This window comes from Cupressus sempervirens, chromosome 3 (assembly GCF_028749045.1).
Source record: "Cupressus sempervirens isolate cs-2001-9-10 chromosome 3, ASM2874904v1, whole genome shotgun sequence".
Taxonomy (NCBI): domain Eukaryota; kingdom Viridiplantae; phylum Streptophyta; class Pinopsida; order Cupressales; family Cupressaceae; genus Cupressus; species Cupressus sempervirens.
In genome coordinates this window covers 378,378,543-378,399,850 of record NC_143120.1, presented here as the reverse complement: position 1 = coordinate 378,399,850, position 21,308 = coordinate 378,378,543, and the positions used below count along the sequence as shown (strand labels likewise).

The window sequence follows — 21,308 nt, the reverse complement described above, 5'->3', positions numbered from 1 at the left end:
CTAAATTTCTTGTACAACCAACAAACTAGCTTTCCATGATTTTGAGGAGTTACTTCAAATGAAGTGTCTTTCCTTATTTTTTCTATCAACTTCAATTATTGGAAATCCGCTAAATACAAGGGATATATTGTATTGCTTTTGGAAATAGTCTATTATAGTAAATTTTTATTTGGAGTTATTAAATTTGTGGAAGAGAAATAACCATAACTAATTACACACCCCCGAAGAAAATTTTGAGCCATCAGATATAGAAGAAAACATCAAATTAAAGTAGAATCCTTATTAAACATAATATACACATGTTGGCACATCAATCCAACTCTTAATGTGATAACAACATTTGATATGCATAGTTTTTACATAAAGACAATTCAATAACCTTTTCAATTGTAAGAGAACTATTTATATTCATGTCTTCTACTCATAACGAGCCAGAAGAAACACATAAATATAGGTATTTCTTACTTGACAAAATACTTTAGATCACATTGAATCATTATTGGAGACATTTATGGACAACATGTCATTTACATCTCAAGGATCCATTCTTAAGAAATTTACAATAATTGAGGCAAGTCCATGGGCTCACAAAAGGGAGTTCCAACAATGTCTATAGAGATTTATCAAAACATTGATACATCAAATGAATATGAAAATAGAAATAAATTACACAAATATCTAAGAAATATTATAATTAGTAATCATGTTTGTAACAAAAGTCAATATTCGGAAGTCAAAAAAATCATAAAATACCTAAAGTTAAATACAAAATATATTTCCAAAGCACCCCATGAATAAGTAACTTTTAAAAAAAAATATAATATTGTATAAGACAACAAATGCAAAACATGCAAGCTAATCAAGGCTGAAACAAACAAGAAAAAAATCAAACCTGCTTATAATAAATAAATGTACTAAACACCACCTAAAAATTAAACCCTATCTCACAAACAATCATAACAAATATGGCTACTTTTCTCATAATTCAATCATCGTAAAGGGAAAAATAAAAGTGTTATACCAAAGCAAGACAAAGTAAAATACTTCAATCCTAGCTTAACAAACTCCTAATTGTATTTGTTAATGCTGCCTTATCTCAAACAAGCTAATAGATGCAAGTAAACAAATCTATCAAGTTTGTATGCATTGCATAATTACAAAGTCATAGAAATTATGTTGGATCACAATAATAATCTCATAAGGAATATTGGAATAGTTTCTTCAAGATAACCATGCATAATTGTTCCTAATCTGAAATGAGGCTCACAATTAGTTTCTACCCACACATTAATTGTTCTGTCATGTTGAAATAGCCACACAAAAATGATCATTTATAATTTATAATGTCACCCTTATACAATTTGAAGGGTTGTTTTATTTCCTTATTCAATGAACCCATAAATTCCATGCTAAGTCTTTGGGGTTAAATTTTTTATTTTTCGGAATTTCAAGTTGTGTTATGATTTTTGATCACCTAAGGTTTGGCTTCTAGCTTCTTGTCACCTTTCAATCATAGGCTTTACAATATTTTGTTTCTAAATTTCTTGAATATAAAAATATATATATATATATTTTTTATCATGACTTTATCTACTTTCATCTTTCCATCTTCATTGTTTTATGAATTACTATTCACAATAAATTCTTATAAATCTTGAATTCAACTTCCAAATTTTAAAAGCATCAAAGACTTGGAACACATTTTCACAAGTTGTGGCCCCAAAACTATTGAATATAAAATAAACAATATCCTGTATTTTTGTGGACATATATTGGTCCAACTTGTTATTAGTTTTTCATTTTTAAAAATAATTATTTAAACCTCTTCTAATGCAAAACAAACCTTAAAATTAAAATAGTAGAAAACAAAATTAAAATTTGATAAAAACATACAAGCCAACTATTGCGAGTGAAAACAGTCTTAGTTCACAGATCGCAATGCCTGCATTCCAAATTGAATATGACTGAAATCTGAGGGCTGCGTAAAATGAGGAAGAAATTACCAGCAACCTGATAAAACACACGACACAATTTCATGGGGTGAGAATGATCTCACTGTGAAACTTACCTGCGAGAGCTAATTTGGGTGGAGAACGTAAAAAGCCTATCAGCTAATTAAAATAAATAAATTCAAATTGACTATGCTGTCCATTTTTACTAATTGGGTGAATCATGTAGATTCATGCTTAAACAATAAATCTTTACTATTTCCTCCTTAGCTGGCCAGATTAAGTAGAGATATTTTACCAACTTTTGATCCTTATTTTTCCCATGTTTCGATCAGAAGTCTTCAACTCTATGACAAATTGCTGCCATTTTTGACCTGCGAATTTTCCCACCTCTTCCCTACGTTGACATTTTTTTAAAGCAGTGGACCATATTGATATTTCGTGATAAAATCCAGTCTTTATCGTCCATCATTGATGTTTCGTGATAAAAGACCAGACTTTGTCGTCCTTCACTGATATTTCGTGATAAAGAGCCAGACTTTACCGTCCTTTCTTGTCTCCTAATTTCTGCCTACATTGACATTTGTGGATTTTTTTTTTCATGAATGTACATGGATTACAAAGATAAAAGGTAGATGAGCCCAGTGAGTTATCTTATGTCTAGAGAAAGGACAAGTTTAGTTTTCTGTCCGCATTATTTGCTCACTGTTAATAATGGGCAAGTTTTCTTTTCCTTCTTGCTGTTGCTTCTCATCCTGTTCAACTCCTCAGGAAGTAACCACTGTTGTTGTGCATCCCACTCAGTCCCCCAATTCTTTGCCTTCCACTCCTTTATTATCTTCACAACCTTTTCAACAGGTAGCAGATGTTGATTTGGAGAGTTTTCTACACAAATTCAATGATATAAGTAGGCTTCAGGATCTGATTTATTTTATTGAAGAGCTACTGAAGAAAGCGGTAAATTATCCATGCACGTGTTTTGTATAGTAGGAATTTCTACAATTTTATATTTCAATACTTTTAGTCTAGAAATCAAGCTTTAATCTAGAAATCAAGCTTTAATGCATTATATTTAAACTGTCCATCTTCTCTGTACTCCCCAATATTCGTAACTTCATCTACACTTCTCTTCCCTAATATATTCTTGCTAGGCCTTATTGAGTATAAATGTACTGTTGTCCAATACAGTCAGGAGAGAAGCAGGAAGAAGGATCTAGTTCAGCAGTAGCAGCAAATCATTATATCCAGGATGGCCAAACAATCCTGGAACTTGTAGATAAACACATTGGCAAACTTCCTCAAGAGGTAAGCTTTCCATTTTGGTATAATAAAAGCAATTTGTGATAACATTGCTATACATATTGAAATTATTGGGTGCCTGTAATGCTAGAAATTTGGGACACAAATCATGTTGATTGTATATTTGTTGTCACAAATTTTCTGGACAGCATGATTCTAAGGATGGTGCAAGTTCAGAGATAGAGAAGGTTGCTATAAGTTTGCTCAAAGGTGCTGCGCAGGTTCATTGGCTGGGTGCAGCACTTTCTGTGGTGGGATTTGTATTGGCGAGGTATAATGAGATGTCTAACAACCAGAGAGAGTGCCTCCAAATTTTGGAAGTTTTGGTTAATCTGGGGAAGCAAATTATGGAGCTGAATGACCAAATGCCAGAGAAAAAGGAAAAACTAAACAAGGCAGTTGAATGCATTGTTGAAGGATGCATCATGTGCGCGTCTCAACTTGCCACTGGCAAATTCGTTAAGTGAGTTCAATTATTTGAGCAGTTTTTTGTAATTAAGAAAATAGAAAAATCAATTGTGTCTGAGTTAAAATGGTAATAAGTAGGTAGTACTAATTATATTGTTAAGTAGGAGATGCTGAGGTGGACAATGTTAGTAGGTAGTACTAATTTTAGGTAGAATTAATTTTATTGTAATTTTTTTTTTAATATGGATTATAGTTAGTGTTGAATCAATTGTCAATATTTTTTTTCAGAATTAGTGACATAGTTTAACAGTCTCTTGTTTTTTATAAGTCTAGTGGTTGTATCATCTATTAACAATTTGCTTTTTTGGTGCAATGGCAACCACCACTCTAATAAGTAGTATCAAAGATTGGTGATAGGTTTGAATCCCTTCGGGTGATGCTGAGGTGGGCAATGTTGGACTGATTGGGATGGTTTATAAGTATAGCATTTATAAGAAAACATGGATCAATGAGTTCAACTAGAAAACTACATAGTTGAATCGTGATAGCAATATCACAATTTGACTTGATTTGAGAAAATATCTCCTACTTATCAATCAATGAGCTTAAGGGGCTTTCTAATGAATGGTTCATAAGACACAACACTTGGTGAAGGTTTTGCAATTAGAGTGGGTTTAATCATGGAGGAAACTCTGTAGTCAAGCACACCCAAGTTGGAGCTGTATGGGGATGAGGTGATCTCCTAAAAGTCCGAGTGCTTCACCTATGTGAGCAACACCTAGATTCAATGAGTGAATGAGAGATGGGTTCATGTGAACCACTACTCATAAAAACATGGGTCAATGAATTTGACTCAAAAACTACATAGTTGAATTTTGATAAGAATATCACAATTAAAATCAAACCTATATAACAGGTGGCTGATTTTTCTTTTCTAAACTTTAATGAGTGTAAGGTAGGCTGAGATCTCCTTATTTTTATTTGGAACCACTTATCCAATATATAACAGGTGGCTGATTTTTCTTTTCTAAACTTTAATGAGTGTAAGGTAGGCTGAGATCTCCTTATTTTTATTTGGAACCACTTATCCAATATTTAAATTGTGTGAAGGTTTCTTACTACTTCAGTCAATGCCAACGGTTTAAAAGGTTTTCGAGCCAAAATAGACCGATTGTATAATGACCTCACATTATCAGCTATAAATAACATACTGCACAGAATACCGAAGCTTGCTTCAGACTCACAGATTGCATACGCCCCAACAGGTAAGATGTCTTTTGATTTCAAAAAACAAATTCTAATTATTTCTTGAGTTTTACCACAAATTCTGATCGAGTTTTCCACAAACTTTACAGTTGGAATTGAAAGTGCACAAGAAAGGGTAATTCAGCTTCTTAATTTAAATGCACAACACAAATCGGCACAACTTGTGGTTGTCTACGGTTTTGGAGGGGTTGGAAAAACGACCCTCGCTGATGTTGTATATGACTGCATTGATCCCCAAACATATAGGAAATGCAGAATTCACATGGATCAAAACTGTACCAAAAATGATCTTAAAGTCCTCCAAGAGCTGATTGTAGAAAGATTGTTCAAGGAAAATTTGAGATTGACAGATTGTGATCATGGTCGGCAAATGATCTGGCAGATTTTAGAAAAGAATCCTAATCAGCCTATTTTTCTGTACATTGACAACGGCCTCAAAAAGAGGGATCTCAAACAACTTCTGCCTAAAGACTTGGGCAGTTGCCTTCCACCCAAAAGCAGAATACTACTGACTACTCGGAATCTTCAGGAGACAGACATGTTTGCCTATTGGAATGTTCAGCGCCTACATTATCTTGTGAATCCCCTTCCAAAGCCAGAGGCCAGAAAGATTTTGTTGAAGAGAGTAACAGACTACAATGATGAAAAGCAAATAGATGACCTACTCAAGCTCTGTGGTGGTGTTCCACTTCTCCTGGAATTAGCTGGTGCTCAACTCGCTACAAGCACTCAAACTCCAAATATTATGGTACTAGAGTTGCTTAAAACAGGGGAGAAGGTGGAAGAGGAAGATATCAGTGATCGTATGGTTGATTTTGTATACCACAGTTTATTACAACCTGTGAAAGAGGCTTTTCTAGATATCACATCTTTCTATTATTATGGTCTAGAGGATCGTGTATTTGGAGTGGGGCCATTCATAGGTGAGGAGGAATTGAAAGCTCTGGAGGAGGCATCATTCATCAAGAGATATGGGGGTCATTTTATGACTATTCACGACATAGTTGAAGCAAGAGGGAGGAAGTTGTCAGAGCAAAACAGAGTCACATACCCTGAAGCTTTATTAGATTGTTTGGAAGATGAAGAGGTACAAGCCATACTTACAACGTTTGTTTTCACTATTATCTTAATACATTTGTTAGTCACAATCATAATGATATATATAAAATTTACTTTCGTGCAGAAACTCAGAAATTTAAAAGGCATCTATTTTCATTTTCGTGGACATCATGAGCAGCCTCCGATAGACATTAATGATGATCATCTCAAGTGTATGAGCAAATCCTTAAGAGTGCTATCTTATGAAGATGGATCACAAATAACATTCAGGAAGAAATGCCATAAGCCATTTAAAGAACTGAGATGCCTCGAAACTCCCGGCGACATTTCTGAGTTACCAATGGAATTTGAGAAACTTGAGCATCTCACCTACTACAGTGGCCCTTTCACGCAAGCCATGAGTTTTTATGAGGTAAGATGATCTGCCCTCCTCAGACTATATCATCTCAATTAATTTTCAATATGATTAGAGTATATACTAGCATTTGAGTTGATTCAAAAATTACATAGTTAAATTTTGATGACAATATCACAATTTGACTTGTTTGACTTGCTGGGTCCTACTTATCAACCTTTTTCATACTGTATTATTTGAAATATGTAGCTTCCTCCAAGGCTTCGTGTCATGTCCATTACAGTTTCTGCCCAGAACAGAGTTACAGATTCTGAGGTTCCTTCCAGAGTCACTTCAGCTTCTTCTCTTGTAAAATTACAGTGTGATTTGAATAATATGCAAAGGCTACCAGATGGAATTGAAAAGCTAACAAAGTTAGAGAGATTATTCCTATCTGGATGCCATCAGTTGAAAAAAATACCTTCCAAATTTGGGGAACTCAGAAATCTAAGGGAGTTGGGGCTCAGAGATTGCAAGGAATTGAAAGAGCTGCCTTCAGACATTGGGCGTCTCAGCAATTTAGAAGAGTTGTGGCTACATGATTGCCCTAAATTGAAAACTTTGTCTTCAGACTTTGGACATTCTGGCAAGTTTAACTATATGGTTTTAAGTCACTGGACTACATTATGCGAATTGCCTTATAGCTTTGGGCAACTTCACAATTTGAAAACTTTGACCTTGACTGGTTGCTCTGCATTGACTGCATTGCCTTCAGAATTTGGGCTACTAAAAAATCTTAAACGGATATCTTTGACTTCCTGTTCTGGGTTGAACGAATTGCCTTGTGACATTGGGCAACTCCAAAATCTGAAACGTTTAGATTTGTATGGCTGTTCTGGGTTGGAAGAATTACCTTTTGATATTGGGGAACTCAAAACTCTGAAAGAGTTAGATTTGAGGCACTGTTTTGGCTTAAAAGAGTTGCCATTAAGTTTGAAAGATCTTATGAGAAGACACTGTAAGATATTATTTGATTAATTAGCCAGTACTTGCACTGGAAGGAGGTGCAAGGGGTATGCTGATAAGAAACTATTTGTATTCTTTTATAAATTGAATGTATATTGTTATTTGCATGTATAAATAGATGTAAATGGTTTTTCTAAAAGAAATTTGTGAAAATGAAGTTGATTATATTGAATTGTGACTTTCCCATAAACTAAGGCTATGTTTGAAGTTTAATATTTGAAGCATCAAATTAAAGTATTGTTTGAAACATGAAAACAAGTATGTCTTACATATTTGGCAGTGGCCATACTATATTGAAGACCTTTTTGTTTGGAAATTTCAATAGTTAAGAGTTTGAAGTTGATGATTTGTTGGGCTTTTAATGAATGAGTCGTGAAAGAAAGTTTTTGGTATTTCTTTGATTTCATGCCTACATGTTGAAATAAGAAATTAGTGGGTTTCTATATAGAATGTATGAATGAGTGCATGTAAACAAGCACCAAAAAAGAAGGATTAAAACTCATAGTGCATAAGGTGAAGTCAAAATTGTGTACCTTTTATCATTGTAACGAGAGATGTTGTAGTCAAGAATCTTCTTATTTACTTATAATTGTATATGGATTGTTATTTATTTTTTAATATCAGTCAAAGGAGAATGGTGGTTATATAGAAGGCCATTTATTGATATAACCTTTGATACATCCTAGCAATAGAATAACATTTCAAGCGGTCTTTGCCTAAAGATTAGGAAACACCATTCTAAGTAAGTTTTTGTTACTTTTGAAGATCAGGTTACCTGCTAACTTATAGTCATCTGAAGAAAAGCTGGATTTCTAACCTTAATAGATAGGATTTAGAGTTTCCAGGTTTAGTTCAGCTTTTAGTATAGTGGTGGGGGAACAGAAATGACTTCGGTTCAAAACCTCATTCAGTTTGTAGTTGGAAATAACCTATGTTCCCTCGATTTCCAGTACGGGGATGGTGGGGGACGACGGGATAGGTTTCCGAGATGGCAAATTTTTGGCGATTTTAGGGATGGGGGGGACAGCAAACGGGGATGGCTATATATATATATATAGGGAAATTTTAAAATATACATTGAAATTTGCAAATATACATGTCATTCATATGAAACTAAGCACAAAGCATGCCATTTAAACATTATAGAACCATAACTTACAACATTTGAATGCCATCTAGGAAATAATATCTAATTTCAGTACTCAATTGTCAAAAATGCATATCAATATCAGAATGATAAACATGATAAATCTGAAAATCTAAATCTAAATATGCCTAAAGCCATACGCCCAAAGGCTAGAGGGCTGCCATAAAGTAATAAGTATCAATGTATCATAATTATGTTCACGTTCAACATAAAAATATAATGCTGCTCCTATTTTGCTACTACCGCATTTGGAGGGTGGGGCCCACCTCAGCGACCTAGTAAGAGCCTTAAAAGTATTTTTTTTCATATTCACTTATTAATTTTTTTTTAATTTAAAAAAAATTAAAAAATATTTGGGGACGGCTGGCCGTACTTGGTACAGTTGGGGGACGTCTAGGCATCCCCTTTCCATACCGGGGACAGCCAACCATCCCCCTTTTTTTCCCAGTCGTCCCCAAGTTTCAGGGATGTCTCCTGATAATTTGCCTTTTTGGAGGAGGGCTGGGGGACGTTCCATACCCATCCCCCTATCCTCGGGATGTCCCCATTTCTGAAACTCTTGTTTTTAGGCCAGGTATACGTCCCCGAAAAATGTAAGAAATAACAAATAAATGTCATGTTACAGATTCCAACAAAAGCTCCATTAAATATTTCCAACCGCAGTGATGGGAAGCTTTTCAAGGATAATCCATGTATGGGAAAACATTTATTTCAGTTTCCCACAATACCACTTACAACAGTTACACCATTGGTATGCAGGATGTTCAGAATTTTAATTTCAAAACTAAACATTATTTTCAAAATAAAAAGTTAACTATTCGTGTTCTATGGTCAACTAAATTTGGGCAAAGAGTTCCGACATAAAGATTCCTCCCAAAACCCAGATCACAAGATTGCCTCACATTACCAATCACAATGAACATAAATCTGTCACTGCTATTCTCAATTAAATTAATTCTATTCCAGAAAGTCCAAATTATAATCCAGAAAACGGAAATACAGTTAAGGAGGTGCTTAAGCATGAGTGGAGAAATAGCATAGGGGAGTCCGGGTTGTAACTCTATGAAATAGGTTTTTTGGGCTATCATATTCACTGGGTAAGAATCACAATATATACAGGGTATTCAAAAGCAATCTTAATATTCTACTATATGAACTGGAATAAATATGCAGGGCACTGAATCAAAAAACAATCTTAATGTTTTAAGATATAAACTGTGGAAGACTCATGCTAACCTGTATTAACAATTTCTTATAAAAACAAACAGTCCTACAAAAATGGGTAACTGAAACAGTAGTCAAATATAAAAACACATTGTTATTATTGATAGCACGGCGTGCTGGTATTGCAGTGGCGCTATTACAACAACCACTTGAATTCAAGCCAAGATTCATGCTCATGTTGGCAAGTATTAAGCTCAAAAGGAAGTGGAGGCCTATGTTGCATTGAATCCCAAGGCCTAGGCTTCAGAACCCTTGATTCCCTCAAATTTACTAGTAACAACAAAAAAAGCACATTGTTAAAAAAAACTATATATTGACAAACATCAGAATTCTTCAATCTCAACAACGAGAATCAAACAAACTTGGCTTGTCCTGTCTCACTACATCGAAAATCCTTGATTTTGTCTGGCCACAGAAAGATGGAACCCTACTCAGAAGAATATAGAGAATCACACCAGCACTCTAAATTTTGTTTGCTTGATCATATCCTCCTAAAAAGACTTCTGGAGCAATGAAGGCTTCCAACTATGCCATGGAGGCTCTGCCCTGTTTCAAACAAAAAGCTCGCTATTAATAAAACATGCAGAGTTCAAACACAATCTACGATTAAGAAAGAAAAATTATGCAAATCAAACTCAGGTAGCTCCTATTGAATTCCATGTTCACCCTGTATCAACCTCAGATGGCATAACTTGTGATATGATAGTACGATTACACAAGTAGCTGGAATACGGGTGTACAATCTTCCAATACAAGATAAATAATTCAGATTGTAAACTTTAAACCAGTCATCATTTGCCAGAACGGCTAGAATTGGTTTGCTTCTACAATGATGATTTGAGAAGCAAGTCAATTCTTACCACTCACATCTAATAAGTTGAAAAGCTGTGACCCAAATCTTCTTTCTCCTACTACAAAGGTGCTCCTCAAAATGTATTTGACAAATGTTAATGTATAAAAGTATAAAAATACTTCTATGGTTTGGCAAGATACCACCATCCTAAGCTTATTAGCGTAAGTGTGCTTCTTAGAAATGTTAATTGCAGTTTGTGATGGTCAATGGCGACACACTCAAGCTAGATTAGTAGACATGCATGTTCAAAATCTTTATTACTTGGATGGGGGAGTTCTTCACCCTTCTCAGCATGGCCCAGACACCATTGAGTTAGGTGCACCACTAGAAATAAAATATAGGTCAATGTAGAGTTACTACATAGTTGAATCTTGCAAATCAATAGCATATACCGCTGAAGTACCACTTGGATGATCATGAAATAGACAGGAAAATTCTTTACCAATCATTTGGGTTTGATTGCAAAGGTACATTTGCGAAGTGTACCAAACCCAAAAAGGTATTAGGATGTGTATATTTCTTGAGTGCATTGTAGCAAGTGTGGTATTGAGTTGGGTGTTTTTTTTGGCACTGGCTAAATAGCCACGATAATGCACCGGCTAGCCAGTGCCGTTACATTTCCGTCCGTTAACTATTCGGAAGAAAACATACTCTGACCTGCCAAACGTACTCTGACAGTCCTGTTCGATCCAAACTTACTCTGACAGTCCATATCAGAAATCCAAGGCATGGAACGTCTCTCGTGCCCAACGAAAGAAGCCATCAGCCGGTAAGTATAGTTATAAACAGAGATCCCAGTGCTACCATCAACACACACGCTTTCATTGCAAGCCACGGAGGGACGTACAGGCAGAATCAGTGAAGCGGCCTGAATTGCCTTCGCATTTGATGTTATTTTTAAGGTTCACTGCATTTATTTAATTAAAATTAATACACTTGTTTTTTTTAAAGTGTAGAAAGTAAGATTATTAAAAGTAAAATGAATAATAAATATTTTTGAGAAATATATTTACATATAATAAATAATAAGATTACCATTACTTATATTGTATTAACGTTTTAACGTAATAATTAAAATGTAAAATAATATCTAAGTCAAAGTTTGTAGAATAATGAATTTACATAATGTGTCAATTGAATTTTTAAATTAAACAATAAATATATATTTTTTAATAATAAAATTGGTAAGAAAAATAATAATAAATAATTTTAATAGCTATCTTGGCTATTCTAGAAGTGATTTTTTTTGTAAACTAATGAGTAATTGATATATTAAATGAAAACATGTGCTAGCATCTTCGACAAGGTCTATATATCTCACTAGATTTGTAGTGATCTACGAAACTTTATGAACATAGTCAAATTTGAAAGTATTTGGGGTTGTCAAGTAAATATTTTATGAGGTAATTTCCAATGTATGTTAAGATTGATTCAAGAAGCCATGAACAAATAATCAAAGTGTTCCTCATTAATTTGGTGTTTGTTCATCGATATATGAATTGTTGAGCATTGTTCAATTCATAATGAAACAACCATTTACTTAAAATGTGCCATAACCACCAAAAGTTATCAAAACATAAGATTTAAATTAACAGTTTTTCAATGTACATCATAATGCAACAACCATAAATTTGCAATGTACCACAACTATCAAGAGTTAAATCAAAATATAAGATTTAAATTAATTATTTTTTAGTGTACATCATATGCAACAAGCACAAACCAATATTGTACCACAACCATCAAGAGTTATTAAAACACAAGATTTTAATTAATTATTTTCGAGTGTGCATCATATTACATCAACCATAGACATGAAATATACCATAACTATTACGATTTATCAATTTAACATCAGATTTATATTTATTGTTTTTCAATGTACATCATAATGCAATAACCATGAACTTAACATTATCATATTTCTACAATCCATGTGATTAAATTTCTAGATTCGATTGTGTGTATTTTTAGCATCAATATTTTAGATCACACTCAGTGATCCATCTTCAAGAAGAGAGAGTGAAAGAATAGAAAAAGAAAGAAGTAGACCAAGCCTGACTCAACAACTATACTTTTTAAATGTTAATCAAACAATCAATATGATCAAATGTGCATTCAAAATGATAAATTAACAAAACATAGTTTTCTCCTATTCATTCTATGATACTATTAATAGTTCAAAATTCTTTTGTAGAAGACCCATAACAATAAAAAATAAATTAATTTTATCTTATAGATAATTTTAAAAAATTATCAGAAAAACAAAATAAAATGAGTGTTATTAAAAAGTTATCAATGCACAACAAGATTTTTCAAAATTAATTTTATTTTAAGCAATATGCTAGTAAATATAGTGGCTAGTAGTTTGCAATTTTTCATTAACAACAATCAATTTGGGTAGTCTTCTGCATACAATTTAATATTTCAAATATAATTTTGATAATTAAATATGAATAAAAATGGATCTATCTTAAACAAACAAACAAAATTGGTATTGGTATTGTCATCATGTTTAAGTAATCTAATTCAAATTAATGAAAAATGTTTAGGTAGATATAAACTTGACTCTATTCTATGAACTAAAATGACGTGTATATAGTAAGTTTAGATCATTCAAAGAAGAACATTTTGATGTGTATATAATCTATGTTTTGTTAATTTATCATTTTGAATACACATTTGATTATATCAAGTCAGGCTTGGTCTACTCCTTTCTTTTTTATTCTTGCACTCTCTCTTCCTGATGATGGATCACTGAGTGTGATCCAAAACATTGATGCTAAAACGCACACACAATCAAATCCAAAAATACACTCACATTAACCATGAACTTGTAATGTACCATAACCATCAGGAGTCACCAAAAGATAACATTTAAATTAATTGATTCTTACGTAAGATTAAAAGTACTCCAACTTTTTTGCCCTTACATATATTTCATACTTCAAAGTGTAACTTCTTATCATGATAATCATTATACCTTATAGGGATGCAGTATTAAAGTTACTCTAAATTTTTAGTATATTATCTAGGTATATCATCCTATCACAATAATTACTCCAACTTATCCACTATATTGTTACTTAAATATATCTTCCTATAGTAATACCCATTGCACCTTAATGAAGTGAAATTGCTAATCTACTCATAAATATTTTCTAACATTACTACATGGATAGCCTCATAATTATATTATGTGGTACAGGTTAGGCGTGGGAGTTCAAATGAATTTGATTAGACAGAAGTCCTAATTTTGGAGCTATAATTAGTTTGCTGACCTCAAAGTACTTGTTCCATAGCATGTCCCCTCCATATTTTGTGTTCTTGATATTAGGCAACACGTTGGAGATGAAGGCACTAGCTAAATAGACGAATATATGCACCGGCTTTTAGCTAGTGTCATTACTTCGCTAGTTTACTCCGTCAGTTTACTCCATCATTATGTACTTGAAATAAAATGTACTTAGTACTTCTGACAGTCTTTGTCTCCCTCTAGAATGCTCACGATTTATTCATTTTATAATTGTATAACAATGAATTTTTTAAATTAAAATGAAATGTAATTAATTTACTTTATAAAAATTTAAAGAATTTCTTAAAAATAAAATTAAAAACTAAAGTTAAGAGAAATTTTTTAGAAATATATTTCGATGCATTTTTTTAGAATGTCATTATTTTTGTTTTTTTTTTCATTTTCATTGAATTCATATTTATAATTAAAATGTAAGAAATGTTTAAGTTAAACTTATAAATATAATGTGTTAATTGATTTTTTGAATTAAAAATAGATGCATTTATATAAATTTAAATGTTTATTAAATAAATTAATTTAAAATAAAATATATTATTTTGAGTATTGCATATATATATTTTCTAATTCATCAAATTTTTAAATAGAAATTATCATTTAACAATTACAATTACTTCCTTTATTACAATTTTTATTTTTACTTCTTAAAAATGATAAATATAAAAATTTAGACAAATATATAACATAATTTAATCAAATTTCCAATCATTTAATTATTATAAGTGCTCCATTTTCTTTGCACTTTTAAAAATTTTATTATAAATTTTTATTTATAAATACTAATATTTTACTATTTTCATATTAGAAAAATAGAAAATATTTAAATGTCACAAATAATAAATAATTATATTTATTTGTGTTTGAATTATTAAATTTGCGTGCGTGCACACACACACATTTATGATCCAAATTATATATTTATATAGACAAATAACAAATAAATAACTAGTATAGATATCGTAAATAAATATAGCTAAAGAAATGCCGATAGATATCCACTACAAAATAATTATAATTTAATTTTGCTACATCTAAATTTATTTATATTTCCTCTGTCTTCCTTTATTTAATTTTTTACTAACTTGACATTTTTATTTTTATTTCTTAAAAAATGGTTGATCTCCAAATATGCTAATTTAAATGGATATTTTATGTGGTCTTTATTAAATTATTTTAAAAGTATATTCTATTTATGATAAGATTTATACTGTTGACATGTAGATGGTTGTCAAATTTAACCTAGAAGAATAAAAGTTAACATTAACATGCTCACACCATCCCACTCCCCCATTTGCCATTGTAGAATGCCTATCGGCATTAACTAGTATAGATATCTTAAATAAATCTATCTAAAGAAATGATAGATATCCACTACAAAATAATTATAATTTAATTTACTACATTTAAAATTATTTATATTTCCTTTATTTCCATTTATTTAGCTTTTTGCATTCTTAAGCTTTTTATTTTAATTTCTTAAAAAATGGATGATTTATATTTCCAAATATAATCATTCATATGGATATTTTGTGTGGTATTTATTAAATTATTTTTAAAAGTATATTCTACTTATAATAAAATTTAAACTTTTGACATGGGTTGTTAAATTTAATCTAGAAGAATAAAAGTTAACATTAACATGGTGACACCAATCTCACTCCCCCATTCTACCATTGTAGAATGTCTATCGGCATTAATTAAAGATAACACTAATATTTAAAATATTATTTAAATAGTAAACTCCATATTTAAACTAATTTATATATAAATGTTTGAATAAATATATACCTATTTTAAAACTAGAACTTAAATAATATTTTACATTTAAAATGTAAAATGTAAGTTAATAGAAATGATGATAAATAATTTTTTTAAATTATCATGTACAAATATATTTCTCAAAATTATTTATTATTATTTTTCTTACCAATTTTATTATTAAAAAATATATATTTATTATTTAATTTAAAAATTCAATTGACACATTATGTAAATTCATTATTCTACAAACTTTTGACTTAGATATTATTTTACATTTCAATTATTACGTTAAAATGTTAATACAATATAAGTAATGGTAATCTTATTATTTATTATATGTAAATATATTTCTCAAAAATATTTATTATTCATTTTATTTTTAATAATCTTACTTTCTACAGTTGAAAAAAACAAGTGTATTAATTTTAATTAAATAAATGCAGTGAACCTTAAAAATAACATATCAAATGCGAAGGCAATTTAGGCCGCTTTACTGATTCTGCCTGTACGTCCCTCCATGGCTTGCAATGAAAGTGTGTGTGTTGATGGTAGCACTAGGATCTCTGTCTATACCTATACTTTCTGGCTGATGGCTTCTTTTGTTGGGCACGAGAGACGTTCCATGCCTCAAATTTCTGATGTGGACTGTCAGAGTACATTTGGATCGAACAAGACTGTCAGAGTATGTTTGGCAGGTCAGAATACATTTTCTTTCGGATAGTTAATGGATGGAAATGTAATGACACTGGCTAGCTGGTGCATTATCATGGCTATTTAGCCAGTGCCCTCCATTTTCGTGTTGACGTCTTAATCCGATTGACAAATGGCTGTAAAGATATTCGAAGAAAGTAACGGTCTGAAAAAGGGTTTGAATATAAGAAAAATACGTTCATGAAATAATTGTCCAGGTGGAATGGATGAGGAAATACCAAAATATGTAGGAATGATCAAATGACTATTTTTCACATGTGATAGGGGCTGCTGACGTTTAATTAGGTTAAAGGATACCCCTTAGGTTATGGGAAAATAGTTTGTACTAGTAGATAAGCTATCTTTGTTTTTGTATGAATCTTAAATATGACTTTCTTTCAAGCATGAGGTTGAGGTGCCCCATCACTAGAATGCACCAATTTACAATGAAAATATAACTTATTTAGACTATTTAACATTGGATGGGGTGTATATAAGTTGTTAGGTAGCCATTGGCCATGAGGTTGTGGGTTTGTTTCTATAGGGGAGAGGGACCAATAGTGGTGAGAGCTAACTTCGTCAACATGTGGTCGCTACATGGGATGTCGTAAGACCTTTGTTTTTTTTTGAAATGTAAAATAGACATTGAACTACCTACAACTAAGGTTTGAAGGTGTGACTCATCATGCAACTCGTTAAAATAGTGCACCTAGTGAAATGTGTCTAAAAAATCACTTTTTGAACATTTGACCAAAGGTTAATCTAAAAATCTCTACTAATTGAATTAAAAATTATCATTTGTTGTTAATAAAGTATTGTATAACTATATGAAATGTAACATATATGCAACTTAAATGGACCAAATAGTTATACTTAATCATAAATATTTGTTATATATAACTTTTATATATAACACAAAAGGACAAATACTCCAACATAAAAAGATTATTTGTTGTTATAAAAATAACACACTATTATATAAAATAACACCTAAATCCAACACACAGGAACCATTAGTTGGACACTATTTTTTTTTGACAATCTTACACATTTCATGAGAAAATACAAGGCATTTATTGGTATTCACCTTTTATATTTGTGATGATACATATTATTGATATGGTTTACTTTATACATATACATTGCTACCCCAGTAGTTGTACACATAAGAATAGTATGTGTACACTAAGATATCAATGTTTATTTAAGTGAGCATATTATGTTTTGAGTGACATACATATATTAGATAGCCATGATATTTTGTTTGAGACAAAACGTTATTTATTTCACTCATTAATGAATCCATTTATTTATTTTTTCTATAACATTTATAAGTTTTCATGTGTTCAAGTATTGGTGTATTTTTATCAACATTTAGATTTTTTATTTATTTACAAATAGATCAATTAATTACAATATATAGTAAAAATGTGTTGGAAGATTCGAATCTATGTTCACCATAGGGTAATCCACTATTGGGTCCTTTCCCCTAGACGTGTTGGATGACACTCTTTTGGAGAGGAAAGACTCTTCATGGACGTTTAGAAATTAAGTTTGGGTTTATTGGTTAAGTCTACTAGATGTTCCATATTGTTTCCAATCTTAAGTTTCATAGACCATCTACTATTAGTAAAAAATTGCTTTCATTTAATTTTATTCAAACATAATAACTCACTAAACTATTAAATTATACATTACCATTTGAAAACCTTATATTAAAATTGACACATCATTGAGTATCATTTCAAAAATATTATCCTTATTTATAGAGGTCTATAACATAGATAAATAGATCAATTGGCTCACTTGACCTTGTTCAAATATGAGCTCTAATTAAATAGTGAAGGATAATTGTACAAAATAGTTTATAGAATTTTTAAATTTAAAATGTACCTAGATATTTTAATTTTATAAATGAATACTTTCTTGTATGTGAGCTTTATATATACTTTAATTATGTAACTAATATTTATCTTTTGTATACATTGCAAAATTTTAGTTCTATAATTAGTTGATAGGCTTATGTAGAGCAAGACTCCCACTGGAATGTCTGGACTTTCCAATGGTCTTTTACACTGTGAAATCTAAAGAATGTTAGGAATCTATGTTAGAAATATCATTTTTGAGTTTTGTAGAGAGCAAGTGACAATTAGAGAAGTGCCCATTACTATGAAATTAAATTTGTCTATATCTATTGTCAGATGTTCTTTGAGCTTAGTAGTGGGAAAAATTTTGTGGTCATGACCATTAGCCTAGAAAGATAGTGGTGTCCTTAATCATCTTTCAATGAAAAAGGGGAAGGTAATCCACCGGGTTCCACAGATGAAAATTTGTGCAGTTGTACCAATGTTAATCAAATGGAGTTGCTCTTCAAAGTGGTGTTCTGGTACTTTCAAGGTGACTATGTATTTGGGCTTCAATGACATTAGCAATATGAGCTCCAAATGATATTGACAATTCATTTAAAACCCATCTGGTTGTTGAAATGGAAAGTTCAAATATCACAATTCCCAAATTCACAGTTTATTCTTAAAAAACAAAAAAAAAAATGATAGATTTTCCAAATTCTAATGTTTGCCTAAAATGAACATATGATTCTACCACCTATAAAGGTAGAAATAGAAAACTAATTCCAACTCCACTTTTTTATAAATCAAAATTTATAAAGTTTTTGGGTCTGTTTGCTTATGTTTACCCTTGTGTATATGTACACATCATATTATCCCAAAAATAAAAGTTTTTGTCCAGAACTATTGGAGATTTTGAAAGTTTTGTTTGTTTAAGTGCTTTAGGTTGGGTTTGTGAGAGTTGAATTTGTTGACTCCTAGAGATTATATGTTGTTATTTGTATAATGGGGTTTGATTTTTTGAGGTTTTCAAGCATTTATTTGTAGGTATGTTCATTGGATAATATCCTCTCTTCAGTTGTATTAATCTCCACAAAAAAGATCACACAGTCTACCTTGAAAATGTCATCGCTAATGTGTTTTAATCTCATATTCTCTAATGCCACAGTCTTAAATAGATTCAATAGAATCAAAAGTTATACTATTCTCACATGTCTTTGAGAATAGACCAATATTGTAAGAAAGGACTTAAGGACTTTTTTTCTTTACTAACTACCCCACATAAAGACAGTTAGCTTTTGATACACATGCACACATAAAGGCAACTCTCAAGCATCTCTCAATGCATAATAACCCAAGCAACTTTTGATCATGGAAAAAAGACATAAACACTAACCACACTAAGAGATAATAAGGATGAGAAGAAAAAGAATGGATGAGGACGTGAGCCTCTCTAGATGAATCTTTCATTATAGTTATTTAAAATTGCCTCCACATAATTAACACAAGATGACACCAACAAAGGAAGGCGATATTGAAAAGAATTAAACTAGTTAGCACATGAATATGTCAAGTTAGATAGATTCCATATCATTGAATCCCAATAATTTATAAATGTCTAGTCACCACAAGGAGAATACATGATATAATAATGATGAAACCTATGGAATTCTTCTAAAATATACAATCTGTAGTGCCTACCCCTAGTTTACATTTTTTATCATTGCCAAACTCTTTTAGGCCAGTTTATGCTTGATGATTAATAGCATTATCTTTCAAATTATCAGATATTGTTTCATATTCAGTTGATTTTATGATGAGACTACTTGGTACTATTTACTTCATCTATGCATAATGAGGATTATTACAGTGATTTCAGTTATTTGATGATGATTAGTTAGATGGATTATTTTATGTGTTTTCTTATGGATACTTACCGCATACTACATGTGTATGGTGTGCCTATATATTTTCTTTATGTATGGCATTTCTTACTTGGTTAAGGAAGTGAGTCGTAGTCACTTGCTAGTCGGGATCTACACGATGCACCACTTTCTACCATTTCTTGTTAAGCTTAGTATATATGTATTTATAAATGTGTGGATTTTATGTAGATTGTAGGTACCAAGTATCGATTTCTCTGAATTGCTAGGATGAGCGTACCCTATCACATGTATTTGTACATGCGTGGATTTTATGCAGATTTTAAGTACCAGGTATAGACTTCCCTGAATTGCTAGGATGAGCGTACCCTATTGCATTATCTCAATGGTAAGAGAGGGGAGATAAATTCTTGAGTCCAAATCCTAAACCTTTAAGCCAATTGTCCTAGAAAACTAGGACAAGTATCTGAGATGATTACCTTCTCAATGTGTCGTATGATGTAAATTCATGATTATAACCCTTTAGTTTGATTTTGTATGTGGTATTTCATGATGGGTTTTTTAATTTTGTCTTATAGGTCGTTGGTGTTTTGTTCCTATTAATTAAGTCAAATTAAATGATTTAATTTAAAGAAAAATTGTTATGATATTTTTTTTTATATTTAATTATATTTAATTAATTGGAAAATTAATTAAATAAAAAGAATCAAATTTAAAGAGATAATTATAGTTTAATTTTGGAGTGTAATAATATTAATTTAATTTAATAATAATATATATTTAGGAGATCATTTTTAAATAAATGTTAAATATTATTATTACTTGACTTGATAAATATTTTATCAATTAACACTTCAAAAATAAATTAAAGAGTGGAAAAGATAATAATTTATTAAAGAGTTTTAATATTGCATAAAGTATGCATGAGTTTAAAATATAATAAATTAATTAAAAAAAGAAGGCAAGTAAATTTAAATAAAGATATTTTATATTGCACAATAACTAGCACAAAATAGACCAATAGAGTATGATCAGAATAATAATATGATATTCAATTGATGTGTTGATTGATGTTCAAGTATGCTAGAGGTGCCTATATATAAAGGTCTCTAAGATGCATCTAGAATGTCTAGAGTTAGTAATTTGATAAGCCTCACAATTAAGCACATGTCCACCAAGAGTGGGTTATCCTCCATTAAGCACAGGAGTTAGTGCGATGATAAGAGGATAAGGCTACAAAGGTGTCTCA

General features: G+C 31.1%; 2 protein-coding genes across 2 annotated transcripts; both read left to right on the top strand.

The window, feature by feature from the left end:
• Positions 1–2,624: 2,624 nt before the first annotated feature.
• Positions 2,625–3,829, top strand: LOC149566581 (uncharacterized). Its single transcript, XM_089817422.1, has 3 exons — positions 2,625–2,906; positions 3,138–3,254; positions 3,398–3,829. The coding sequence occupies exons 1-3, from the start codon at positions 2,664–2,666 to the stop codon at positions 3,713–3,715; spliced, it is 678 nt and encodes a 225-aa protein (XP_089673548.1). The 5' UTR covers positions 2,625–2,663; the 3' UTR covers positions 3,716–3,829.
• Positions 3,830–4,600: 771 nt separating this feature from the next.
• Positions 4,601–7,456, top strand: LOC149566580 (disease resistance protein Roq1-like). Its single transcript, XM_089816502.1, has 5 exons — positions 4,601–4,611; positions 4,767–4,921; positions 5,012–6,009; positions 6,106–6,393; positions 6,586–7,456. Exons 1-5 carry the CDS (start codon positions 4,601–4,603, stop codon positions 7,351–7,353), a joined length of 2,220 nt encoding a protein of 739 aa, XP_089672628.1. The 3' UTR covers positions 7,354–7,456.
• The last annotated feature ends 13,852 nt before the right edge of the window (positions 7,457–21,308 follow it).

What these genes read in the sequence shown, in the direction of transcription:
- LOC149566581 (XM_089817422.1), top strand. Translation starts at nt 2,664, where the DNA reads ATGGGCAAGTTTTCTTTTCCTTCTTGCTGTTGCTTCTCATCCTGTTCA. An exon ending in AAGAGCTACTGAAGAAAGCG is followed by an intron (nt 2,907 to 3,137) that starts GTAAATTATCCA and finishes TGTCCAATACAG; the next exon opens with TCAGGAGAGAAGCAGGAAGA. An exon ending in TTGGCAAACTTCCTCAAGAG is followed by an intron (nt 3,255 to 3,397) that starts GTAAGCTTTCCA and finishes TTTTCTGGACAG; the next exon opens with CATGATTCTAAGGATGGTGC.
- LOC149566580 (XM_089816502.1), top strand. An exon ending in ATTGTTTGGAAGATGAAGAG is followed by an intron (nt 6,010 to 6,105) that starts GTACAAGCCATA and finishes ACTTTCGTGCAG; the next exon opens with AAACTCAGAAATTTAAAAGG. An exon ending in AAGCCATGAGTTTTTATGAG is followed by an intron (nt 6,394 to 6,585) that starts GTAAGATGATCT and finishes TGAAATATGTAG; the next exon opens with CTTCCTCCAAGGCTTCGTGT.